Raw genomic sequence first — 22163 nt, 5'->3', positions numbered from 1 at the left:
GATCAGTTAGTGGTTAGATAAAATTAAGAGAATTTATTTTTAATAAAAACTTCAGTGTAGGAATATAGTAAAAATTAAACATGTAATATTCTGGCTGTTTTGAGTAGATGTTTATATATATTATTGCTTTTTAACTTAACAATGGCTATTTATGAAATTTTAATAGATCTATAGGTATATGTCAGGAAAATTAATGTTAATTTGTATGTTTAGCTTAAGATACTGCACTTAAAATAACCAGTATAATTTAGATGTTGGGTTCGGTGCACATATTTGGCTTATCATTTGCTAAAATTAAATTTGTAACTAAGTATGACAAAAACAAATTAAGGAGAACTGCTTACCTTGTATTAAATGCTTGTATTTGTAGAGATGCATCTTCGATGTTTGGTTCCTCTGAGCATTAGTCATTATTTTCAAATTCTTTTCTGACTTTTCTAGAGGATTTTAAACGTCTAAATGAAAAACTTAAGGAAAGCAATACCACAAAGGGTGATCTGCAGTTAAAACTGGATGAACTTCAAGCATCTGATGTTTCTGTTAAAGCAAGTAACAATTCCAAATGCACAAAATACAATTTTTGCTTAAAACTTACCTAAAGTAAATTTTTGCTTAAAATGCACCTAAATTAAATTTTAAGTATAAGGAAGTGATCTGTAAAGTGATTAAAAGCTGTGTTTTTGTTTTTGTTTAATGCCAGGGAAAGAGTCAAGACAATTTTAATTGAACTATTTGTTTACGTGATATTTGAGTTTCTTATAATTCTTGTCTGACCATCCATTTTCTGTTAAGAATGCATGCAAATATTTATTTCTGTTAAGATTCTGCTTGTGTTCATTAGCTACAGGCAAAATCTTTTAACTAGCTGTATGTTGTCTTTAACTGTAAATGTTGTGTTCTTGGTTATCTTTAGTATCGAGAAAAACGCTTGGAGCAAGAAAAGGAGTTGTTACATAATCAGAATACATGGCTGAATACAGAGTTAAAAACTAAAACTGATGAACTTTTGGCTCTTGGCAGAGAAAAAGGAAATGAGATATTAGAGCTTAAATGTAATCTTGAAAACAAAAAAGAGGAGGTAAGTTAGTAAAATTGCATTTTCATTTTGGTTAAAACTTAAATTTGTGTACCAGCTTATTACAGATGTATTCCATGGTGAGGGGTGCCTGGGTGGCTTAGTCAGTTCAGCGTCTTAGTTCCGCTCAGGTCATGATCTTGGGGTCCTGGGGTTCCAGCCTCAAGACAGGCTCTGCGCTGCTTGGAGGGGAGTCTGCTTGTCCCTCTTTGTCTCCCTCTGCCCCTCCCCAGCTCATGCTCACTCTCTCTCTGTCGCACGCACGCTCTCTCTCTCTCTCTCTCTCTCAAATAAGTAGATAAAAATCTTTTTAAAAAAAAAAGTACTCCATGGTGTACTGAAGTAAATGTATTATGTTAGAAACTTGGAAGACATAATTCGTAAACATTTGGCCTAGGAAATGAACCAGTTGCAGTTAAATAAATACCTTAAGATATTCTTTGATGAATTTTGATACTATCTACAGTCTTTTTTTTTTTAAAGAGTATTTATTTATTTATTTATTTATTTGACAGAGAGAGAGGTCACAAATAGAGATGCAGGCAGAGAGAGAGGGAAGCAGGCTCCCTGCTGAGCAGAGAGCCCGATGCGGGGCTCGATCCCAGGACCCCGAGATCATGACCTGAGCCGAAGGCAGCGGCCCAACCCACTGAGCCACCCAGGTGCCCCGATCCTATCTACAGTCTTTTGATGTATCATTGAGATACGTTTAGAAGTGGTGGTAACTTTTGTTAGCTAAATCCAAATGTGCTGTTCCATAAGCCATTATTTTTCATTTTCTTAAATATACGTGTTTTATGTGAAGCCCGTTTTTGGGTGGAGGGCATTGTTTTTGCTTTCACTTGGCAGCTAAACTTTATATCTCATCTTAGTTAATATAACATTCTCTCTCTGCCCAACTCTTCTATTTCTAGGTTTCTAGACTGGAAGAACAGATGAATGGCTTGAAAACATCCAATGAGAATCTTCAAAAACATGTAGAAGAGCTCTTGACCAAACTGAAAGAGGTAGAGATGACCACTTGAAAATTTCTCTTTTATAAAAATGTTAAAGCACTTATGAGGCTATAATCTTTTGAATGAGTTCATGTTTTGAACTGTTTTCTGGCACCTATAAAATGGCCAGGACACTTTCATATGCTGTAGCTAAGCTGAAATATCTAGATTCAGGAATGGCAAGCACGTGCTATATCCAAAGTACTGTCTGAAAATAAGTATGGTTAACTTTAATATCATTGAAGTATTACACTTTAAGATAAAAATATCAGTAATATTTTATCACTAAGGTAAGTCATCTTTATCCTGAAAGCTGATGTTAATTTTTTCTCTTTAAAAATTGGATTTTTTATCTTAAAATTTGATAAGCATTCTAAATTCAGTTCAGATGAGTCTGCTATAATTGGGTCTTTTTTGTAGGCCAAGGAACAGCAGGCCAGTATGGAAGAGAAATTCCACAATGAATTAAATGCTCACATAAAGCTCTCTAATCTATACAAGGTAAATGCCCAACCACACATTTTAGTGTCCTAATACTGCATTTTTGGATGTCCAGTAACTTTTTAAGATTAAATTTTAGAGTGCTGCTGATGACTCAGAGGCAAAGAGCAATGAACTGACCCGAGCAGTAGATGAACTACACAAACTTTTGAAAGAAGCTGGAGAAGGTAAGATTTTTTTAATTATGAGAGGATTATTTTGTTTTTAGATAAAAGGTATTTTTTTCTTTACTTCTGTATAGATTGTTAGAAGTTAGGTTAATCTTTTTAGAGACAAAATTTGGTATAGAAGAAAGAATCTTGGAATAAGAAACTTTGTATTATATTTCCAACAGGTAGGATATTTGAAAATACAGATAGTTACTGTTTTTCTAAGTTTTTTTGGTCTTAAAATCTTATATATGGTCTGGTTTCTAAAAGGAAACTTTAATTCCATTTAGGAAACATTGACTTTGATAAGTACATATGGGTTTATAGTTTGGATATGCTCTTAATCCATAAATAAGCCTCACTTTTTAAGGTTAAAAACTGTATATTTTAAAGTCTTTGATTTTCATGTGTTCTTTTTAAATGTATTTGGTTTTGGGTTTCTTGAGGGTTTTGTTTTGTTTCGTTGCTGGGGTAATACAAGTTGTTGATGTGATCTTTTCTAGTGATTTTCTGTATTCTAGACTAAAGATTAGAATAAAACCAAAGAGATACTTAGAGCCACTTTTTTACTTCTCTGAGTTCCCTTATTTTCCCCATGTATAAGAGACATCAAAAAAGAGAAATAGAGTCAGCAGGCCAGGACATTTCAGGAATTAAAAGTAAAGCAAGAGCTTTTGGAGGATAACTGACAACCATAGCCTGTCTAGAATTTAAAGTCTGCTGAAGGAAAGAGTAATGACTATGCTCTTACATCTTACAAATGCCAAGATTTTAATTTTATGTTTGGATATTCTGTCTTTAAAAATGTTTTTAGCCAATAAAGCAATACAGGATCATCTTTTAGAAGTGGAGGAATCTAAAGATCAAATGGAAAAAGAAATGCTTGACAAAATAGGGAAATTGGAGAAGGAATTAGAGAATGCAAATGACCTGCTTTCTGCCACAAAACGTAAAGGTATGGATTAATAGATGCTTAATAATGACTTGAATGAAATACTACTACTTCCTACATAGTTCTCATTAATTTCCACTAATAGTATTTATCTATCTTATTGTGATATAGGAAACTCCATCCAGTTTTTTTGGTATAAAATTAATACCTATTCATATCTCTACTATATTGTCAAATATAAGTACCATTTGATCACACATAATTGTGTGTCAATTTCCAAAACATTTTTAACTATTCTTACTGCATGATTTTTAGAATCAGATTATGTTACATGAAATTTGAAGTCCTATTTTTAAATCTGCATAGGAATTCATATGTAATGCTTAGTAGGTATCCTGTTTACTTGTCTTGGGAAAAATATTACTGGCTTTAATGTGAAATACTACAGAAATATAGTAGATTTCTCTGTGTTGGCACAGGAGCCATACTATCTGAAGAAGAGCTTGCAGCCATGTCTCCTACTGCGGCAGCTGTAGCTAAGATAGTGAAACCGGGCATGAAATTAACTGAGGTAAGAATGGTATTAAATCTTATTATTTTCCTTCAGCAAAAGAAGTTTGCTGAACTTTAATGCTCAGAAAAATTATTCTTAAAATCATCTAATGCTTAATGGATCATTCTAAGTAAAGCTTTCTTGGTTCCTGATTCTTGCCACAGATAGGAAACATTTCCATTTTATGTAAGTTCTGTTGTATGTTTATTATGAAGCTAGATTGATTATATGCTTCTGTTATTATGCTGAGATGTGAAACAGCCCCTTTTTCTCCTTTCAGCTATATAATGCTTATGTGGAAACTCAGGATCAGTTGCTTTTGGAGAAACTAGAGAACAAAAGAATCAATAAGTATCTGGATGAAATAGTGAAGGAAGTTGAAGCCAAAGCACCAATTTTGAAACGCCAACGTGAGGAGTATGAACGTGCACAGAAAGCTGTGGCAAGTTTATCTGTTAAGCTTGAACAAGCTATGAAGGTTGGTTCCATTCTTAAATTTGAACTGTGGGAAAAATATATATGAGAAATTATTTAAGAGGTAATTTTTTTCTTAGAATTAAGCTATTTAATGGGACACCTGGGTGGCTCAGTTGGTTAAGTGTCCAAACTCAAATTTTGTCTCAGGTCATGATCCCAGAGTTGTGAGATCAAGCCCTGCGTCAGGTCCCAGCTAGTGTGGAGCCTGCTTAAGATTCTCTCTCTTTCTCTCCCCGCCTCCTTCCGCTTACCTGACTTGCTCTCCCACTCTTCCCCCTCTCTCTGTGTCTTAAAAAAATAAAGTATTTGAGTCAGAAAAGGCTAATTATGCTTTTCAGTAATAGGGTAATTCTACATTATTAAACACCTGTAATCATGAAGTGTTCTTATTCAGCTAAAACTATGGGAACCTTTTCAATTTTTTAAGACATTAGAGATATTTTTTGTAGTAGATGTTGAATAGCCAAATCTCCTTGGACTATTCTTCAAATTAAAATAACAACTCTCTTTGTAATAGAACTCTTGTAAATTTGTCGTAGTCATTCTTTGTCGGACAGCTCTGATATTCTATCTAGAAATGGTAACATTGTTTGACCATAGGGAAGAATTCCTCTTTTATAACATTTCACAATTTGGCAAACTTTTGTGTACATTATTTTTTTACTCTTCCTTTGCAAATTTAAAGTACCAAGGATATTCATAAATACCTTACCTCTTGAGATTCCTTTTTACTAGATAATAACTAAAAAAGACTATATCAACATAATTTTGCTTTTAGGGTACAACTTAATACTTATTTTCTGTGAAGAACTCAAGATTTATTAAACAAGTTTTATTGAGAAAACTCAGTAACCTTTTGTATCTGCTGTTCTAAACTGATTAATTTTTTTCCCCCTGGGAAAAAATAGTATAAATAAGTTGTATCCTTAATTGAAACTTAAAATTTTGTTGTGGTTGCTATTACAATTCAAATATCAGTTTAAATATGGGTATATTATATCTGATGGTCTTTTTCCCCTGAGTCATATGACACCTAACAGGCTTGCCTTGGCAGACTATTGGCTGTAATATCTCCCCTCACCCCCCAACCTGTGGTTTGAGAAGAGGTCCCTTGGGTATAATTAGATCTCAAGTTTCTCAATGTTGAGATTTTTTTCCTAGAGCTTATTGTCTAAAGAAAACAGTGAAATACAAGGACTTTCAGGCCCAAATGATAATAGGTGTTCATTATGGAAAAAACCTATTTGTTCCTTTTTCACTAATGTATGGGTATAATATTAATATTAATAAATAATATTCTATATAATATAATAATAGTAATAATCGCTTACATACTTTTGTCAAAACTAGCAAAGAATTTAGGTAATTTCTGTATGTTCTTTATAGCAGAATCTTCTGTCTGTAACGTACATCATGTGTCCTAGTCTAGATTCTTTGATGTTCTTAGTTTTATAACCAAGTTATTTCTTCCTTAGCATCTTAGTTAATCCCATTTTGAACTCTGCCATCTCTCACGAATATATGCCTCCTTCGTTTTGTCACGTACTTGTTTCTACTGAAATTGGCGTACAAATACCTTTAGGGCAGTGTACTCAAGATACTTGAAACACCAGCATAAATATGAGCCATCTTTCACTTGGATAGTATTTAAGACATTATATTGTAAAAACAGCTCGTTAAGAAGCAAAATTTGTATGAATTTGAGATAAAACATAAGATTTCAAACATATTTTGTGTTTTTTATCAGTTTCCTTTAAACTGTGCCCCTAAATCCTTAGTGATACTGGGATGCAGAACTTACTAACAGAGGTTGGCATATAATGTATCTTTTTAACAGTAACATTGGCTGTGGCTGTTTTAGAATAAATTCCTGTTTCCTTTTTTATAAAATCAAGTCTTACACACCTTACCCAACATTGTTTACTTTGATGTTTATTTCTATGTAAGTAATGTAGTAATGATTGGCATTGTAATATAGTCCTTTATTTTCATCTCAGTAACGCAGCTTTTCAGAGTATTTCTGTGACATAATTTTACATAAACTGTTAATTTGGTGTGGCTGTAAGATTGTAATTTACAGTTAATCTGGAGGCAAGTGGCAGATCCTCCATTATTTGTATATAGTGATAAACAATGATGAGCAGTACTTGAGATATTAAGAAATATGCGTTCATATTTGTGGGGAATTACTCTTTAATAACTACTGTATCATAAATAGAATGTTTTTAGTTTATCAGTTGACTATAGTATTTGGGCACTGTATATTTTTGTTATTCATATAACTGCTTCATTTGTATAGATTTTAGAAGGGTATGCAGAATTTTCACTTTAATTTACATTTTAAAGGAGATTCAGCGATTGCAGGAGGACACTGATAAAGCGAACAAACATTCGTCTGTGCTTGAAAGAGACAATCAAAGGATGGAAATACAAATAAAAGATCTTTCACAACAGGTTAGGATTTTCTGTTTCTTTTCCTATTTTTTTCCTAAACAGACTGCCCAGTAATGTTTAAATCTATTTGCAGGTATCTAAGGTAGAACTACTGCATATGAAATTCTCATCACTTAGGACTGTGACTGTAGCAGCACTGTAACCTAGTCGTCGTTTTTTGTTTTCTTATAGGCCTTCCTTTTTTTTTTTTTTTTTTTTTTTTTTTTTTTTTTAAGTATTTGATAAATTTTCAAATTGTAACTACTGGTTGTAATAAATGAAATAATTCAAGGATAAATAAAAGTTTTCTGTCCCCTGCCCAAATCCCAGAATATAACCAGTGTTAATAGACTGGTGTATATTCTCTCATGTCTTTTTTCACACACACACACACACACACACACACACACACATATAAACACGGTGCATTCACGAACATATGTAAGCATCCTTTGTTTTTACTAAAATAAAACCATGCCTATAGATTACTCTGCCACTTTTTTTTCTTCAACTGAACAAGTCAGAAAATATAGAACTATTTTGTTTGTATATTTTATCCTTGTTCTGGTGTGTGGATTTACACATACATAACACATACATAAAAACTTCATATGAGTTGAATTAAATCTTTTTCATGCTGTCCTTCTGCCCCACCATATGCTACATACATAAGCATGCAAGTGCAAGCATATGCACACATAGGTATATATTTCTTGGTGTTTTATTTGGTCATTGTTTTACAAAAATGGAGTCATACTTGTAGAATCATGAATTGGTAGTTTTTTGAAAAGTACTAGCCTTTTTTATACACTTCAATAGAAAGGAAAAATAATTTTTCCCATTAAAATTTTTCTGGGTTTTAATATCTGAAACAATCTTAATATTTTTAAAATCATTTAATACTAACTGATGGTATTCATAAAGTAATATTTTCACTTGCAAATTTCTGTTCTAAACATATCCAGAATCAAAGTCAATACTATTTGGTAACATATTAAAACTTTATTTTTAGATTAGAGTGCTTTTGATGGAACTTGAAGAAGCAAGGGGTAATCATGTAATTCGTGATGAGGAAGTAAGCTCTGCTGATATAAGTAGTTCATCCGAAGTAATATCACAGCATCTAGTATCTTATAGAAATATTGAAGAACTTCAACAGCAAAATCAACGTCTCTTAGTGGCCCTTAGAGAACTTGGGGAAACCAGAGAAAGAGAAGAACAAGAAACAACTTCATGCAAGTAAGCAATTGACTACCTTGATTTGTTTAGCCAATTTTTCTTTTGTGTCCCTAATTGTGCTGTATACTGGGAGTATAGTGACTTAGGAGGAAAAGAAAAAATGAGCAACAGTACAAAAAAAAAATTTACTCTCTGGGATATCAATTTGTGGATGAGATTGATAGTAAGAATAAAACGGGTAGGGGTGCCTGGGTGGCTCAGTTGTTAAGCATCTGCCTTCAGCTCAGATCATGATCCCAGGGTCCTGGGATCGAGCCCCACACTGGGCTCCCTGCTAGGCAGGAAGCCTGCTTCTCCCTCTCCCACTCCCCCTGCTTGTGTTCCCTCTCTTGGCTGTGTCTCTGTCAAATAAATAAATAAAATCTTAAAAAAAATAAAATAGGTAAGTAGATAGTAGTTCAGCGTGATTAGTGCTATAATGGATAGAAGCCTATTATTAGGAGTGAGAGGTAGAGGACCTAGCCTGGATTTAAGGGAACAGATCCGGCTTCGTGGAGAAGATAATGTAGGAATTATTCAAGCATAGTAACAAATTTTTTCCAAAAAAGTGGTGCTAGAGAAAGAATGGCTATAAATGTAAGAAGACTGGGGTTTGGACTGAGTAGAATTGGTTTGATTTTTGCAAGTAGGTTTTTCAGATGACTTCGGGGAGTACCTGAGTCCTGTGTGGTGAAGATTTTAAAAGTGGTTCTTAAAATACTGACAGAAGAAAGAAAGGATAAGAGAGGCAAAAATATTATTCTTAATATGATAGATGCTAAAGTGCTTATTAGTTGGTAATTTGAAATTACAACTGCCTTTCAGTCTGTCACGGGAAATACACTGATTTCTTTTTCTACAGAATTGCTGAGCTGCAGCTAAAACTTGAGAATGCCCTCACTGAATTAGAACAACTCCGTGAGTCACGACAACATCAAATGCAGCTTGTTGATTCCATAGTTCGTCAGCGTGACATGTACCGTATTTTGTTGTCACAAACAACAGGAGTTGCCATTCCTTTGCAAGGTAGGTTTTCATATATTATCTTAAAAATTTTTAAATAGTTTTGGGAAATATTTTTTAAATGTATATTATAGAATAGATTTGCAACATCATAAGCACTGTCCACTCTATTGAATGGTAACTTCAAATTGAACTACCATGTTTGGTTGATCATAACATCACCAGTTCTAAAACGTATAGTTATTTTAGGTATGACTAAAAAAGAAGAAATGCTAACCATTGTTGAAAAATGTGTATCTTAGAGTCTGTGAATTGCTGTATCTATGTATTTTTAAGTATAATTGACACACAATATGCTGTTAGTTTCAGGTGTACCTCAGAGGGATTTGATGTTTCCATACAACACGAAATGATTCCCACGATGTCTGGTTACCCTCTGTCACCATACAGAGTTATCACATTATCACTGATGATACTCCCATGCTGTACATTGCATTACATCTCCCTTTTAGTTAAGTTTTAACATTTCATCTGTGAATATTGTCTCTAACCAAAAACCAAATATAATTTTTTTTTTTTAGAGATTTTATTTATTTATTTATTTGACAGACAGAGATCACAAGTAGGCAGAGAGGCAGGCAGAGAGAGAGAGGAGGAAGCAGGCTCCCCGCAGAGCAGAGAGCCCGATGTGGGGCTCGATCCCAGGACCCTAGGATCATGCATGACCTGAGCTGAAGGCAGAGGCTTTAACCCACTGAGCCACCCAGGTGCCCCCCAAAAACCAAATATAATTTTAATAGGTTATTTAGTAGATGCCTTCTCTCATGATCTCTGCAATCTTACCATTTCATTTAAATAAGTCTAACTTGTTTATTTTGGTAGTGATATTTGTGATGAGAAATGTTATATCATTCTGTTTACATTTCTGAAGCTTCAAGCTTAGATGATATTTCTCTTGCATCAACTCCAAAACGTTCAAGTACATCCCAGACTGCTTCCACTCCTGCTTCAGTATCTGTAATTGAGTCAGCAGAAGCCATAGAAGCCAAGGCTGCCCTTAAACAGGTGAGACCATATCATTATAACTTTATCTTGGATTAGGTTCTTTGAGAACACAGATTGTCATCTTTAATAATTTATCCAATATTTAGTTGCAGGAAATTTTTGAGAATTACAAAAAAGAAAAGGCAGATAATGAAAAAATACAAAATGAGCAGCTCGAAAAACTTCAGGATCAAATTACAGATTTGCGATCACAAAACACCAAAATTTCTACACAACTAGACTTTGCTTCTAAACGGTAAATTTTCTGTTGTTCAAAAACTAATAGTCTAAATAAATAATCCAAACTTCAGTATTCAAATGAATCAAAGGATTAATTTGCAAGAGTGTTACTTATTTGTGGATCATACTCAAGGGTGAGAAGCTGTGGGGGTTCATTTTTTTTAATATTGGCTTATGATTCTCTTGGGCATTCCTAAGGAGTCCAGATAGTTATTTATTTAGAAAGTTGAAGTTGGTGTGAGGAATGTTGCTAGTTTTCCTTCCTGAGATTGAAGGATGTACTGTTTTTATAGGACTTAATTATTTATAAATACATCAGAGAATGAGAGGTATGTGAACAAATTTCATTCAGTCTTCTCTAGAAGAGAAGCAAGTAGTAGATAGTTAATTTTGGGAAAATTTATTTTTTTGGTCATTTATAAAGGAATATAGTAAATCTCATTTTATAGTTATTAGTAGATCCATTAAATTATACTTATTAGTTTAGCAGGTTAGGACAAAATTTATCCTATATACACTACAGGATAAAAAACAATGTTTTTATAAGGGTGTGGCAGGTAGTTTTCCTCCATACACTCCAACAATTTGATACCCCAAGTAAAAGCACCTTTTTTTTCCTATGCTGATAGCTGCAGCCAGCCATTTTGTAAGCTTTCAAGAAATGTAAGAAATTAAGAAGAATTAGAGAGGTTAAAAGGATCTCCAGCACTCCCTCTCTAACCATCTGTAAATACCTTAAATTGCATACTGTATCATGGTAGATGTTTGATATATCAACATTATATTGGCATTATTTTGAATGTGATTAAAGTTCTTATAAATGAATTAGCTTAAAAAGTTAATTCAACATGAAAGTAGAATTTAAAGTTTTAAAGCTTATTCAGAGTTTAAATTTTACTATTAAATTTGGAGGTGAAGATTTTACATTATTATACAAACTACTCTTTTCCATATTGGCTTAAAAATTTTTTTTTGAAGATTTTATTTATTTATTAGAGAAAGTGAGAGAGCGTGAGCAGAGGGGGAGGGATGGAGGGAGAGGAAGAAGCAGACTCCCTGCTAAGCAAGGATCCTGATGCGGGGCTCCATCCCAGGACCCTGGGATCATGACCTGAGCCAAAGGCAGACACTTAACAGACTGAGCCAGCCAGGCACCCCTCATATTGTTACTCATGTGAAATTAAGCTGTTGTGAAGTCCTTTAAGGAACTAACCTAGGATATACTATTTTAGTTGCTTATAGAAATTTTTTTCTCTCGTAAGTTATGAAATGCTACAAGATAACGTTGAAGGATATCGTCGAGAAATCACATCCCTCCATGAGAGAAATCAGAAACTTACTGCAACAACTCAAAAGCAGGAACAGATCATCAATACAATGACGCAGGATTTGAGAGGAGCAAATGAAAAGCTAGCTGTTGCGGAAGTGAGACCAATTTCCCTCATCTGACTTGCATTATAAATTTCATTTGACATTTGTTTTTTAGTTATTACTTTGATTTTACTGGTTGACATGATACAGATGTTGGAGAGGTTTGTGGATTTCAAGTCCTTATTATATAGTTTCCAGATATCCAGTTGTGCATTAATCCAGTGATTGTTTTTATCAAAACTAAACTGGGAAAAGTTTGATTTTTGGATTAAGACTTCCTTACAAGTCTTCCATTCATATTAAATTTGTAAGTTGCTGTTTCTCCAGTTACAGCAAAAACAAATGAATATTTCATTCATTCTTGCTCATTTCTGATAAAGGACAGTATAAAAATTTTATTAGCATTAAATTCTATTTCTGAATTTCCACATGAATACAAATGCCTGTTAGAAATTGACAGTAATTTCAATTAAATGCTGGATTCTTGATGAATTTTTATATAACGTTTTACTTTCTTATAAAATTACCTCACAACTTTTTGACCATTACTTGTGAGCAAGGTGCAGTTGTCTCCCATTTTACCTGTGGAGAAACTCTCAAAAGTTAAGTGATTTCCTGTTTAGGATAGCGAAAGATGGATTGGTTGGGACTTAAATCTAGTTTTTCTAATTCTGTTGGCTACATTCTTTCATTGTTAATGTACTCACACTCATTTGTGGGGAATGGAGGCATCACTTTTTCAAACCGGTGGAGGAAGTTTTATGATTGCTTGTTTATGGTTTATTATATAAATGTGAATACTTTGAGGATACTGATTTTCAGAGCAGCCTTCCAAATCTGAGAATCAGATTGTACTCTTTGTGAGGGAAAAAAAAGTTGGAATAAATTAGCACTCTCAAACAGGTACTTAGAAACCAACCTTGGATTCAAAATGCATAATTTAGTAGTATGTAGGTATGACTATAGCAAAATTTTGCAATTATGTTTCTTTTACTCTGACGTTTTAGGGTTTTTTGTTTGTTTTAATATCTGATTTGTTAAGAGCAGAGAAATCATAAATATCTGTGGTAATTACAAGATTTTTTTCCTTTGATCTATTGATAGTCCCAATAACTTTTGCTTCATATTTCAATACATGAAACTTCAGAGAGTTATAAATCCTTGTATAATGAAGAGATGACCTTGTCTGTCATTAACATTAAGAAATACACAGTAGTGAAGATTCTTTTTAATTTTATAATGGCATTACTGCATTTGACACGTTATTTCCAGCATTTTTTTTCTTTTACTTGTATTTACCTCAAGGTAAGAGCAGAAAACTTGAAAAAGGAAAAGGAAATGCTTAAATTGTCAGAAGTCCGTCTTTCTCAGCAAAGAGAGTCTTTATTAGCTGAACAAAGAGGGCAAAACTTGCTGCTGACTAATCTGCAAACAATTCAGGTAACCAAATAAAAACATCTCTAGAAAAAAATTCTTGACGTTAAGTTTAACATTGAATCCTCTTGGGTTCTTAATTAGAAAAATTTTCTGTTACTTTTGTCATGCATTATGATGATAATTGAGTTTTGAGATTTATTAGGATATCAGTATTCTAAATAAAACCTTTAAACAGATGATTGAAACTGCGTTTGGCAGTTTTCATCCTCAGATCTATATTTACAGAGTCCTATGTAGTTTGATTATTTATAAGATTAATTCATTTAGAGATGCCTGGGTGGCTCAGTTGGTTAATTGTTTGCCTTCACCTCAGGTCATGATACTGGGGTCCTGGGATCAAGTCCCATGTCGGGCTCCTTGCTCAGCAGGGAGCCTGCTTCTCTCTCTGCCTGCCGCTCCCCCCTGCTTGTGCTGTCTCTCTGACAAATAAATAAAATGTTTTTAAAAAGATTAATTCTTTTAAAACTTCAGGAAATCTGAGTGGCAATTATATTTCTTTTTTTCTTTATTAAATAGATATATATTTTTAAAGATTTTATTTACTTATTTGGGAGTGAGAGAGCACAAGAGCAGGGTGAGGGGCAGAGGGAGAAGCAGACTTCCTGCTGAACAGGGAGTATCCAATGCAGGGCCCACTCCTAGGACTCAGGGATCATGACCTGAGCCGAAGGCAGATGCTTAACCGACTGAACCACCCAGGACCCCTAAACAGATATTGTAGTATGAAAAATGTCAAAAGACTCTTGGTAAATATTCTAGATTTTAACTTCTTCATGTAGAAGTGGGTTGTAATCCTGTAATGCTCTGTAGCCTTTAATTTTCTTTGCGTTGCTTTTTAACTTTTTTCCTACGCATAACCAAAAATCTTTTTTTACCTTAGGGAATATTAGAGCGATCTGAAACAGAAACCAAACAAAGGCTTAGTAGCCAGATAGAAAAACTGGAACATGAGATATCTCATCTAAAGAAGAAGCTGGAAAATGAGGTGGAGCAAAGACATACACTTACTAGAAATCTAGATGTGAGTCTATTTAGTATTACAAATATCCGTAAATTGTTTATTTCCAGAAGTGAAGCTGGTATGTAGGTACACTGCCATCTCCTGTTGAATCATGGTTTTAGAGAGACTTCTTTCAAGCTGTTAAATTTTTCTTGCCTTTGTGTGCCTAGTAATTTTTGGGTTCCATACATTGTAAGTTTTATCCTCTTAAGTGCTAGATATTTTTATAATCCTGTAAATCCTGGGTTTTGTTCTGGGATGCAATAACTGAGAATAGTTTGATTCTCTTGAGTGTTACTTTTTATGATTTATTAGGTAGGCCCAAAGCAACGCTCAGTCTATACCTAATTATTCTCTACTATTAAGCAGAGCCCTTCCAGAATACTCGTCACAGTGTCCAATGAATTGCGTGTTTTCAGTCTGGCTGCTGGTAATGGGCATTATTCCTAACTCGCTGGGAGCACCAGACACTCTTCACTCTAATCCCTTTGGGTGATTCTTAACCCTATCTAGGTTAATTTCACATGTATGCACTGATGACTGTTTTGCTGAATATTCAAGAGGGATCCTCTGCAAATGTCCAGGGTACTCTACCAGTGCAGCTCTCTGTAGAAATCTGTCTGAGGAATTTGAGCTAATTTATTCTTCCTGTACTCTTAATTACATGTCCTCAATTCAAGGAGTCTGCTGGCCTCTGCCTTATTTCCCTTATTTCCCTGTGTTAAAGCCTGGACCTTCCTAAGTCAGGAAGCTAGGGAATTTGTGGGGCTTACTGCTTTTGTTTCCTGTCTCAGGTATCACACAATTTTTTTTTTTCCCAGTTATTTCAGATTTGGTTTATATTATTCTATCTGGGCCAGAGTTTAAAGTATTATAAAAAGATAATGTCAACCTCTGATTACTTAAGAACCTAAAGATAGTATTTGCAAGGTTAATGTATTTTTCTTTTTAGGTTCAACTTTTAGATACAAAGAGACAGCTAGATACTGAGACAAATCTTCATCTTAACACAAAAGAACTATTAAAAAATGCTCAAAAGGAAATTGCTACATTGAAACAACATCTCAGTAATATGGAAGTACAGCTTGCTTCTCAGTCCTCACAGAGAACTAGTAAAGGTAAATTAGTAATTAAGTAGGCTGATAGTAAACTACTTTTTTTTCCTTTTTTTTTTTTTTTTTAAGGATTTTATTTATTTGAGAGAGAGCAAGCTAGAGAGAGAATGAGAGAGGGAGTACCAGCAGGGAGAGGGGCAGACAGAGAGGGAGAAGCAGACGGGTGAGCAGGAGCATCACTCGGGGCTTGATCCCAGGACCCTGGGATTATGACCTGAGCCAAAGGCACCCCAGTAAAGTACCTTTTTAGGCTGATAACATACCTTGTAAATAGCCTATTTTTTGTGGATAGTAGCAAAAGAGAAAAAAACCCTTTTATTCTCATTTAGTAAAGCTTAGTTTTAGGCTTAAATTAGTAAATTTGCAGACTTATAAGATTCAGAATAGTTCTATATGGCACCTGACCAAGGTAGGCTCTAGTTTTCCAGTTGTTGAAACCATTTATTGGTACTTTAAAAATGTTTCCCTTGAGGAGAGTTAATATTTAAATTCTTCATTCTCCCTTGTTAAAACCGTAAGGCTCATTTACAGAAATAATTGATTCGTTTGGTCTCTTTTAGAGTAGTATTCGTAATCATTGTTCATTGATAGTCTTAGTTTAAAGATTTGTTTCATTAGCTTACACTTGTCTTTATGAATACACCATTTCAAATGCAAAGCTTTTAATCCAAGTAATCTTAAAAGAAGATATATATGTGTTTGTCTATGTATATATGTGTACATAATATATAAAGATATAGTGGATATATAGTTTTTCAGTAGTCAGTAGTGCTTTCTTATAGATATATGATAAGAAAACATCCTTTTCAGTCTGCAATTTATTCCTTTCCCATGGATTTTAGAATGAAAATTGGACTGAATGATTTAAGTGTTTAGAGTTTTAGAGTTAGTGTTTTAGAGTAAGCAGTGTTTGAATAATAAATTAAAAACCTGGTAGTATCTTCAAGTAGCTCCCTCAGTTTAGTGCAAATATTTAGTATTCTTTTCATTTAAATATCTTTTTAATATTTGTAATAGCAGATTTCAAATATTTGATATTTTGAAGAAGAAATAACAATATCCTGGCAAAATACTTGTTTTTATTTTGGTATTTAGCATGGGTCGAAATATACTTTTAAGATAAATCCTTCCTCATTTGAGCCTTAATCCTAATTTCACTAATTCTAAGACAACAGTAATCTCTAATGTCATTTAAAATGTTAATTGTAAGAAAGCTCTTAAATCTTTTAGGTCAGCCTACCAGCAAAGAAGATGTGGATGATCTTCTGAGTCAGCTAAGGCAGGCGGAAGAGCAGGTGAATGATTTGAAGGAGAGACTCAAAACAAGCAGTAGTAATGTGGAACAGTATCGTGCAATGGTTACTAGTTTAGAAGAATCTCTTAACAAGGAAAAACAGGTATATACAATTTTTAAATTCATTTTGAATGCACTTAACATTTTTTTAATTAGGAGCTTGCTGTGGGTAAGCACTGTAGTAAATGTGAGTTCAAGTGACGTCATTGTGTTTACCTCTTAGACCTTAAAAGTACTTCTGTCTAATAAGCCAGATAAAACAAAATAAAACCCACAAAATTCATAGAACAAAGGAGAGTATAACTGCTGTAAGAAAGGTCCAGATCAGATGTTAGTGTGAATGGGAAGGAAGTGGTCTCCTGCATGACTTCACAAGAGAGAGGACATTTGTTCACAGCCTTGAAAGACAGTATCATTTGGGTATTCAAAGGTAGAAGACTATTCCATATAGTAGGAGCCCTCAGCCAAGTAAAAAGACTTCAGATGAGAACAGGTTGGCTAACGTATTGACTCTGTGAAGTGAAACAAAGAGAAATAGAATTATAAATATACCAAGTACCAAGTTGGAAAGGTTTTGAACATCATATTAAATTGTATTCTGTTAGATTATTAAGAGCTTTTGATTTTTTTCAACATGTTATAATCAGAATTTGTTTTAGTTAGATTAATGTGTAGTAGATTGGAGGATAGAGTTTGTTTCAGTGGCTATTGTAGTAGTCTAGGGTCACAGTTTTAAAAGATTCTTTGGTGCTTAGCATCATGAAAATCAAGATATGTGGGGAGGAAAACCTTTCAGTGGTAGAATGGACAGATTTGGCGTCAAGGGGATGTGAGGATTGAGAGAGAAATGGGGAAATGGAAATTTCACTTCAAAAGAAAAATGGCCAGTAGCCAAGTTAAGAGGTAACTTAAGATTTTAAGTGCTGTTTTTAAGCTCTTTGATCAGCATTGATGATTTTTTTTTAATACAAGGCAAATGTTAATTTTTAGTACTTCTCAAATTTAGTTTAGACTTAGAGAAACTCTAATTTTAAATGTATATAATTTTTGTATCCTATTATTTGGGTGTTGCTAAAGGTGACAGAAGAAGTACGTAAGAATATTGAAGTTCGTCTAAAAGAGTCAGCTGAGTTTCAGACACAGTTGGAAAAGAAGTTGATGGAAGTAGAGAAGGAAAAGCAGGAACTTCAGGATGACAAGAGAAAAGCCATAGAGAGCATGGAACAACAGGTAAATTGGTTTATTAACCATATCAGTCCTTTGTGTGTATAAGGATTTGAATAGCTCATTAGTATCATCTCAGCAGATACTGATTAAACACATTTAATAATAGTTTCATCCGTTACTCTGCTCTTTAGGTCTGTATGTGTTTTCTTTTAAGAATTTTAGACTACTTTATGGTAGTAGGTATCACTGCTGCTTTTTAGAAGCCTCTGCCCAAGCATTGGTATTTTAGTGAATATAGACCTGTAAAGTTTGTGCAGATAATATCAAGTTAACTTTTAAATTTAGTAAGAAGTCCCTTTGGACTAGTTCGATATTTAAAATCTGTCTTTACTATAAAATAAGTTTGCAGTTAACTCTGGTTTTAATGTTCTTCTGGTTTAGTTATCTGAGTTAAAGAAAACACTCAGCAGCGTTCAGAATGAAGTACAAGAAGCTCTTCAGAGAGCTGGCACAGCTTTGAATAATGAACAGCAAGCCAGACGTGACTGTCAGGAACAGGTAAGTGCTGATTTGGAGCCAGTTATTGATAAATGAGATTTGATCCGAGGGAACGGTTCTTGGAGTATCTTAATACATCTTGGGGATGGGCGAACCTCAGAGAAATGCAAAATTATTTACACTATTGTGGAACTTGAATGAAGATCAGCTGAAAAGTGAAGGCTAAAAGTAAATAGTGCAAGAATCACAAGTCAGTCTTCACAAATGGGGAAAAATATAAAAATATGAGTGAGAATAAAACTGAGATAGAATGGGAAAGGAATACAAGTAAGCAGATTAATAATGTTCTCATTTTTAAGTTGGGTAGTATATGAATAACCATTCATTTCATGACAGTTTTTTTGGGGGGGTGCAAAATGGTGGCTGTCACATATATTGCTTACTTGTATATAGTTTGTGTGTGTGTGTGTGTGTGTGTGTGTGTACAAAGATTACTTTAAAAATTGAATATAGAGGAATGTACTTCAAAGTAATTAGAGAAAAATGAATTATTCTTGATTTATTGCCAAACGTAATAATGTTGGAAATTAAAATGAATGTATCCATAATTCAATATTAAAATAAATTATTCTTATTTCCCTTTGTTGACTTTTAGTTTGTATGCATGTGTGCACGTGTACTTTTACATATGTGAGTTATACTTAGCCTTTATTTCATAAAACCTCCTCCAGATTGCTACATAGTCTTCATAAGTTTCTTTTTGAACAGTTCTTTAATATTTCTTCTTTGTTTTTGTGGTGGAGATTGTTTTTCTCCAATTTTTAAAAAAATTCCAGTAGGTTAACATACAGTGTAATACTATTTTCAGGTGTAGAATTTAGGGGTTTATCACTTATATACAACACCCAGTGTTCCTTACAGGTGCCTTCCTTTATCCCCATCACCTATTTAACCTATCCCCCCACCCACCTTCCCTTCAGTAACCCTCAATTCTCTATAGTTAAGAGTCTGTTTCTTGGTTTGCCTTTTTTTTTTTTTTTTTTTTTTGCCCCATGTTCAGTTGTTTTTTTCCCTTAAATTCCATGCATGAGTGAGATCATATGGTATATGTCCTTCTCTGACCTGTTTCTTTTAGCACAATACTGTCCACAATGTTGCGAATAGCAAGATTTCATTCTTTTTTATGACTGAGTAATATTCCATTGAATATATATACCATGTCTTCTTTATCCTTTCATCAGTCAGTGAACATTTGGGCTCTTTCCATAATACTGGTATTATTGATAATATTGCTATAAACATTGGGGTGCAAGTGTCCCTTCAAATCAGTATTTTTTTTATCTTTTGGATAAATACCTAGTAGTACAATTGCTGGATTGTAGGGCAGTTCTATTTTTAACTTTTTGAGGAACCTCCATACTGTTTTCCAGAGTGGCTACACCAGTTTGCATTCCTGCCAATAATGTAAGAGTGTTCCTCTTTCTCCACATCTTTGCCAACATCTGTTGTTTCGTGTATTGTTCGTTTTAGCCATTCTGACAAGTGTGAGGTGATATCTTCGTTGTAATTTTGATTTTATTTCCCTAATGATGAGAGTGATGTTGGGATCTTTTCATGTGTCTGTTAACCATCCATATGTCTTGGAAAAATGCCTGTTCATTACGTCTTAAGCCCATTTTTAACTGGATCGTTTGTTTTTTGGGTATTGGATTTGACATGTTCTTCACGTATTTTAGATACTAATCTTTATCAGATATGTCATTTGCAAATACCTTCTCCTGTTCCGTAGGTTGCCTTTTAGTTTAGTTTCTTTTGCTGTGCCGAAGCTTATTTTGATAAAGTCCCAAAAGTTTATTTTTGCTTTTATTTCTATTGTCTTAGGATACCTATCTAGTAAGAAGTTGGGACAGCCAGTGCCAGAAAGGTTACTGCCTTTTTCTCCTTGAGGATTTTGATGGTTCCTGTCTCACATTTAGGTCTTTAATCCATTTTGAGTATTTTTGTGTATGGTGTAAGAAAGTGGTCTAGTTGCATTCTTCTGCTGCTTCTGCTTGTGGCCGTCCAGTTTTCCCAACATCATTTGTTGAAGGGTCTTTTTCCATAGGATGTTCTTTCCTAGTTGTGGGTTCATTCCTCGGTTCTCTGCTCTGTTCTGTTGATTTATGTGTCTGTTTTTTGTTCCATTATCATCCTGTCTTGGTGACTACAACTTTGCAGTATAGCTTGAAATCTGGAATTGTGATGCCTCCAGCTTTGCTTTTCTTTTTTCAAGGTTGCTTTGGTTATTCAGGGTCTTTTGTGGTTCCATACACATTTTAGGATTCGTTGGTCTAGCTCTCTGAAAAATGATGGTATTTTGATAGGGATTTCATTAAATGTGTACACTCCTTTGGGTAGGATAGACATTTTAATAATACTTATTCTTCCAATCCATGAGCATGAAATGTCTTCCTATTTCTTTGTGTTATCTTTAATTTCTTTCATAGTTTTATAGTGTTACTTAGTTTTCAGAGTACAGATCGTTTATCTCTTTAGTTAGGTTTATTCCTAGGTGTCTTATGGTCTTTGAATTGATCTCCTTGATTTCTCTTTCTGCGGCTTTATTATTGTATAAAAATGCAGTGGATTTCTGTATGTTGATTTTGTGTCCTGTGACTTTACTGAATTCATGTATCAGTTCTAGCAATTTTTTGATAGAGTCTATCATGTCATCTGCAGATAGTGAAATTTTGACTTCTTTTTTGACTCTTTGGATGCTTTCTCCTTCTTTTTGTTGTATGATTGCTGAGGCTAGGACTTCTAGTACCGTGTTAAATAACAGTGGTGAGAGTGGACATCCTTGTGTTGTTCCTGACCATAGAGGAAAAGCTGTCAGGTTTTCCTATTGAGGGTGATATTAGCTGTGGGTTTTTCATATATGGCCTTTATTATATTGAGGTATGTTCCTTCTATCCCTACTTTGTTGAGGACTTTTTTATGAATAGATGTCATACTTTGTCAGATGCTTTTTCCACATCTGTTGAGAGGTTCATATGGTTCTTAACCATTTTTTGTTAATGTGGTGTATCATTTTGATTGATTTGCAAATACTGCACCACCACTGCCACCCAGGAATAAATCTCACTTGATTGTGGTGAATGGTTCTTTTAATGTACTGTTGGATTCAATTTGCTATTATTTTGTTGAGAATTTTTGCATCCATGTTCATCAGTGGTGTTGCCTTATAATTCTCCTTTTTAGTGGGGTCTTTGTCTGGTTTTGGATTCAGGGTAATGCTGGCCTCATAGAATGAATTTGGGTGTTTTCCTTCCATTTCTATATTTTTGGTATTTGGTATTCTATTTTTTGGTACATAGGTATTAAGTCTTCTTCAAATGTGTCGTAGAATTCCCCTGGAAGCCATCTGGCTAGACTTTTTTGTTTGGAGATTTTTGATTACTGATTCAATTTCTTTGGTGGTTCATGGGTCTGTTCAACTTTTCTATTTCTTCCTGTTTCAGCTTGGGTAGTTTATATGTGTCTAGGAATGCATCCATTCCTTCCATTTTGCCTAATTTCTTGGCATGTAATTTTTCATAATATTCTCTTACAGTTTGTATTTCTGTGGTGTTGGTTGTGATCTCTCTCATTCATGATTTTATTTATTTAGGTCCTTTCTCTTTTCTTTTTGACAAGTCTGACTAAGGGTTTATTAATTTTATCAATTTTTTAAAGAATTAGTTCTTGATTTCATTGATCTGT

General features: G+C 33.9%; 1 protein-coding gene across 2 annotated transcripts in view; it reads left to right on the top strand.

The window, feature by feature from the left end:
- Nucleotides 1-22163, top strand: part of LOC111150655 (translocated promoter region, nuclear basket protein) — a 65426-nt gene that overhangs the window by 6840 nt on the left and 36423 nt on the right. For both annotated transcript variants that reach the window (XM_022508150.1, XM_022508151.1), the window contains exons 5-24: nt 442-545; nt 914-1078; nt 1990-2082; nt 2491-2571; nt 2651-2738; nt 3535-3675; nt 4092-4183; nt 4446-4643; nt 6989-7096; nt 8088-8314; nt 9156-9319; nt 10188-10321; nt 10408-10556; nt 11803-11965; nt 13217-13351; nt 14229-14369; nt 15301-15466; nt 16694-16860; nt 17835-17987; nt 18366-18482. In XM_022508150.1, the coding sequence (XP_022363858.1) occupies nt 442-545; nt 914-1078; nt 1990-2082; nt 2491-2571; nt 2651-2738; nt 3535-3675; nt 4092-4183; nt 4446-4643; nt 6989-7096; nt 8088-8314; nt 9156-9319; nt 10188-10321; nt 10408-10556; nt 11803-11965; nt 13217-13351; nt 14229-14369; nt 15301-15466; nt 16694-16860; nt 17835-17987; nt 18366-18482 (2786 nt within the window). The remainder of the gene's footprint in view (nt 1-441; nt 546-913; nt 1079-1989; nt 2083-2490; nt 2572-2650; nt 2739-3534; nt 3676-4091; nt 4184-4445; nt 4644-6988; nt 7097-8087; nt 8315-9155; nt 9320-10187; nt 10322-10407; nt 10557-11802; nt 11966-13216; nt 13352-14228; nt 14370-15300; nt 15467-16693; nt 16861-17834; nt 17988-18365; nt 18483-22163) is intronic.

Source organism: Enhydra lutris, unplaced genomic scaffold, assembly GCF_002288905.1.
Source record: "Enhydra lutris kenyoni isolate GAN:26980312 unplaced genomic scaffold, ASM228890v2 scaffoldscaffold24, whole genome shotgun sequence".
In the NCBI taxonomy this organism is placed as follows: Eukaryota; Metazoa; Chordata; class Mammalia; order Carnivora; family Mustelidae; genus Enhydra; species Enhydra lutris.
The sequence above is the reverse complement of the archived record's forward strand: the minus strand, read 5'-3'. Positions and strand labels throughout refer to the sequence as shown.